Here is a 5,687-nt window from a genome sequence, read left to right as displayed (position 1 = left end):
ATAATGAAATAAGTGACAAACAAGTTAGGCAAAATCAACTTATGGGTAAGCATGAGACCACAAACAAAGATGAACAAACCAACCAAAAAAGAAAGTTGGACCAAGATATAAAACCCATTTATTAATGAATATCTACAACCTTCAAAGTCATAAATTTAAATCTCTTTAAGATATAACAACCCTTTATTAATGATTTTAGAAAACAATAGTGCATTGAAATAAGAAATTAATTATATTAGGTATATAGTTATTGTATGTAGATAGAATTGAAACATTATCATTATAACTTTGAAGAAACACATAATAGTTCTACAATAGTAATCATATTTTACACCTTTATAAAGTGTCCAATATCGATCTCCCCTCTACGGCATCCACTCACCATCGCACCACCACCACTTCCACCACCACCGTCGACATAGCCATGATATCTCTCATCCTCTCTCACACACATACTTCACGCTCACTGTGTGTGTTCATAGTACCAACGAAGCAAAACAATGACATGGCCCCATCGATATAACTACGACCTCTGACCTGTCAGTCTGTGTGTCTCTCTCTCTCTATGCTTTCTCTCTCACACACAACCACCGTAACATAGACAGTGTCTTGTATAAACCGCTGTTTGCATTAAAATATCTTTGTTTATGAGAATCACAAAACAATGGTTTAGAGTTTAGATGCCCAATTAACCTAAAAGACAAAGCCCAAGAAAGCCCTTAAACTCACATGGCAGCTACTGCCTCTTCAGACGACCATAAAATTCATCTACAGAAAAAGCCCACCACCAGTAATAAGTTCAGACGCCGGCGGATCAAAGAAACCACTATTTCATCCACCATCACTAACCACCATCAACACCCGTCTGTTGTGTCACCGGAAAATAGTTCTTGGTGTTGCCCATCGGCCGTTTCCTCCTACAAACACCCACCTCAACCGCAAACAACCACCGTTAACCCTCAACCCAGTTCGGATTATCCGGTCGTGTCTGCGTCAAGGGAATCTTTAATTGAAGAATCTTCGTTAAGTGTTGAGAAATCCGTTATTTTATCTTCCGATTCACCGGTAAATCGAGATAAGACAACCATGACTACTACCACCGCCGTATACGGTGGCGGTGCTAACCACCAAGAACCATTTCCGTCTTCTTTTACAAATTTCAACTCTGCTCTCACTGCCGGACTCTTGAATCCGATGTCGCCACCCCCACCCACCTCCGATAAAACCCGATCCAGCCCAACTCTTTTCGAGATGATGGCTAACGAACCTGATTGTAAGATCCCCAATAATTCAAACGCCAACGGCAATGTTTCATATCCAACCCCTAAAAAACCCAGCAATCATATGATCCCGCCACCGATTATTATCGACAAACAAGCTTTGATGCAACAGCGGTTGTTGGATCTTTTGTCCTGTCGTAGCCCCGGCAGCCAATTCAATGACCCAAATTCGAGTGATGTGAAGCTCACGTTGACATCGAAAGATGGTATGATTGTTTCCATGAATGCTCATCGACAGATCTTGGTGGGTCATAGTCGGTTTTTCGCCTCTAAATTATCAGATTATCGATGGAAAGGAGGGCAACAACCATACATTGTTGAGATTTCTGATTGCGATGATATTGAGGTGTATATAGAGTCAATTAGGTTGATGTATTGTAAAGATTTGAGGAGGAAGCTCATGAAGGAAGATGTTCCTAAGGTTCTTGGGATCTTGAAGGTAACCTAATATATACTACTACATTTATTTACATCATTTCGTTTACATGATTGAATTTAAGAACATGCCAAATTGATATACCATATGAAATTACATGATTCTTGATAGTTAGGAAGATAGATTCACTACATGAAAGTTTTTAATTCCTAATGGGAACCATGAATATAGGCAAAAAAAATTAACCATGTAAATATTGTGTCTTTCATTTTATGTTTCTTGCAGTTTTATTTTATCCAATTATATTTTCTGCAATTATACTACTCCCTTAGTCCCAGTAAAATGTAGCATTTGACTTGACACTTAGTTTAATATAAAAGATGTGAATATTGATCAAATTCCTAAATTACTTATTATAAGACAAAGTTGAGAAAACTTGTGGCTTGTGATCAACTCGCTAATATCATGTAATCCTTGCTAATGGGCAAATAGGTAAATTTGCAAAGGAGTCTTTCTAAAAGAATAAATTTTGCACAACTTTTGAACAACTCAAAATTTAATAGGTGTTATAATTGTATTATTTTTAACATAGGTGTCAGCAGCAATTGGATTCGATGCTGGGGTTTTATCTTGTTTGGAGTATCTAGAAGCTGCCCCATGGGCTGAAGATGAAGAAGAAAAGGTATCTTCTTTATTATCGGAGCTTCAACTGGAAGGGGTAGGTGCCATTGAAGTTCTAAAAAGGGTATCAGTTGACTTTACATCAGGGGTTGACCATGGTGACAATAATGAAGAGGTTCTTCTCAAGCTTTTGCACATTGTTCTTGAAGGAAAAGATGAAAAAGCAAGGCGAGAGATGAAAGTTTTGGTCTCAAAAATGCTTCATGAGAATTCATCAAGAAATGATTTAAGGAAAGAATCTTTATATTCGGCTTGTGAAAAATGTTTACTTTTGTTAAAAAAACATTTCTTGAAAGCTTCAAATGGGGATTTACAAGATGTTGCTCAAATCACACGACAAGCGGATAATTTACATTGGCTTCTTGATATTTTAACCGATAGACAAATTGCTGAGGATTTCTTGAGGTCATGGGTGTCTTTGACCGAGTTATCAGAAGTTCATTCTAAAGTGCCACCACTTCATAGATATGAAATTAGTAGAGTTACTTCAAGATTATTTGTGGGTATTGGAAAAGGTCAACTTTTGGCTTCTAAAGATTTGAGGTGTTTGTTGTTACAAACATGGTTGGTACCCTTTTACAATGATTTTGCTTGGATGAAGAGGGCATCTCGGGGGCTAGATCGTCATTTGATCGAAGATGGTCTTGGGAATACTATTTTGACTTTGCCTTTATCTTGGCAACAAGAAATCTTGATGTCATGGTTTGATCGATTCTTGAATTCTAGTGATGATTGTCCGAATATACAAAGGGCGTTTGAGGTTTGGTGGAGAAGGGCTTTTTGTAAAAAAGATCGCGAGCAATATCGTATTACAAATGGAAATTTCAAGAATTCTTGAAATTGAGGTATTAATGGTATAAAAAAAAGGATACATTTTTAGGTGGAGGGATGTGAATTATTGATGTTTTTTTTATGTACAAGATAATGGTAATATGGTGGTTGGTTATTGATGGTGATGAGTTCTTTTCCAAGTGTTTTAATTTGAATTTTGAAGCCTCATGTCATGTGACACCCACCCCAATGGCTATATTTATTTGTGTTTTTCAATTAAATTCTTTCCTATTTAAGATTTTTAGCGACTTCTAATGGTTGTGATGTTGATACAATACAATCAACTTGTTGGTGATGAGTCATTATGCAATCAACATTTTAAGACTTTCCATTTTTATATACATTTCATGTATGAATGTGTGTTTGTATGTAACATATCGACATACATTTATATCTTTTGAAAGGTTACATCAACCTTTGTTTTCTTTCTTTTAGGATCATATAAGGGGCATCTTCTTGACTGGTTTTTTTATATCTATATATGTATTACATGTATTTATGTAAAAATGTACCACGATGTTATAAATACATATATGTTTTGTACTTCCTTCCCAAAAAAATGCCAACACTTTTCATTTTGGGTGTCTAAAATATTGTAACATATTTGATTTTTTAATTTGATTATTATATTAAAAATATATATAATGTATTTGTATTATTTTATTAGTTCATGTAACATGATTTTTAATTATATGTAGTGAACTTATCATTACATACAGAAATGTTTGTCGATAAAATGCAAGGTTGAGATTTGTCTAAACATTGTGAAAACGAATGTTTGGAGTGTAGGGAAGCCAAGTTGTTACAATTATTAATAGGTGTTGTATTCTAATTGACTTGGACTTTATTTGTATTTGTCTGAAAATGTCATGATTGCGGCTCTTAGGGGCCAAAAAAGATAAGGAGAGGCGCATTTGACTTATCATCTAATGGAACTCCCTAGTGTGGTCACAATGCCTTGTTGAATAGGATAACATGACAATTTAGTGTGAGGGTTAATATCAAGAATAGATAACAAGGTATCATATGCTTTAAATTTGTCAATAATGTTATTTTACATTGTATAGGATTCTTAAATCTATATTGTTTAAATTTTACTAATATGATATTTTAGTGCCTATCCGATATGATAGTTTAGTGGCCATCCAAGAGGGTCCTCATCCTTCTAGGCATCCACATATCATATATATATGATAGACACTTATATCAATATTGTTTATATTGAGATATTTATCATGAGATTGTTAAATTCTACAAGTAAAAAAACTATCACACTCTTAGTAAGATTGATATTGAAACTAAGTTGAACCTAGTATGTTGGTCCCACCATTTCTCCATAATTTAGTCTTTCAAGAGTGTAACTTTTCTAACTTCAGAAAAACAATCTCACATATAATTCAAAATTCCAATGCAAAGCCTCCAAAATTCATCCACATGGATTGAAATCCAGCCTAAAAAATTTGTCCCGCCCGCTTTAATTTAAGCTTTATGCACCCACAAAGCTAGATAGAGCCTCACAGCTTTGTACATTTATCTCAAACCGAAATATTGTCATTGGAAACCTATTGTTAGTAAAAACCACTAACAACATCCTTTCATCTTTCGATACATCAACAACAAGAATCTCAATGCTCTCTGACTAGTCCTCTCGACAATTTCAAACATAGATCATAATATCTATAATCATTTTCTCTAAAAAAAAATTCATCCAAACAAAGAAGATGAAAAGGAGAAAGAAGAAGACATATTCAATTTTGCTTGTGTTGACATTAGAACACATACTTGTTTCAAAAAACAATCGTAAATGTAGAGTCATATTTGTTGTGATATATCGAAGTCATAGATAGTTGTCTTAGTAGCGAATGTTTTTCCATATCGAAGGTCTTCATGACTTCGATAGTATATGTATTTTATCAGGCGTTTTTGTAGATTCACTTTCAATGTCGAAGTCCTGGTATACATTTTGTGTCCGTCAAGTACACTATATATAGTGTGGGTACCTAAGTCATTTGAAACTTTTGAAACTTTTGCACTAAGCTTACCTCTCTCAAATGTACTTGTACCAACTCCGAAATTAATTGAGCTGAAACCAGATTTTATTTACTTTTCTGTGTACATTTAAACTCTTATTACATCTACGATTGATAAAAACATATTTTCAATTGATATCAGAGCATGAATCGACATATTGATTGAAGAATCTCGTTCGCATTTTCACTTTATTGAATCATTTGTTCCGATTCAATCTTTCCACAAGTGAAAACGTAATTATTTGATTGATCACTGTGATTTAACGATTATGCGATCGTTAATCAATCGTTTGTATCCGATTTCTTTTTCTTCAAGTTTATTCTCTTTTCAACTCGATTTAATGGTGAATTTGAATGTTAACATCATGATAAACTATGCTAATCTGCTTGGATCTTCCACGAAGATGCTGATGTTGCTTCTAGAATATTACGATCAGTGGGCAGATCATATGAAAGATTACCCCAATGAAATTAATGAGGATTTGTGGA

General features: G+C 34.4%; 1 protein-coding gene across 1 annotated transcript; it reads left to right on the top strand.

Moving 5' to 3' along the window:
• Positions 1-351: 351 nt before the first annotated feature.
• LOC145119626 (BTB/POZ domain-containing protein At1g63850-like) lies at positions 352-3,505 on the top strand. Its single transcript, XM_079055316.1, has 2 exons — positions 352-1,719; positions 2,249-3,505. Exons 1-2 carry the CDS (start codon positions 730-732, stop codon positions 3,173-3,175), a joined length of 1,917 nt encoding a protein of 638 aa, XP_078911442.1. The 5' UTR covers positions 352-729; the 3' UTR covers positions 3,176-3,505.
• The last annotated feature ends 2,182 nt before the right edge of the window (positions 3,506-5,687 follow it).

Source organism: Lactuca virosa, chromosome 6, assembly GCF_052849685.1.
Source record: "Lactuca virosa cultivar CGN04683 chromosome 6, Lactuca_virosa_CGN04683_v6, whole genome shotgun sequence".
Classification (NCBI taxonomy): domain Eukaryota; kingdom Viridiplantae; phylum Streptophyta; class Magnoliopsida; order Asterales; family Asteraceae; genus Lactuca; species Lactuca virosa.
Note: the sequence above shows the minus strand (reverse complement) of the source record. Positions and strands in the feature narration are given on the sequence as shown.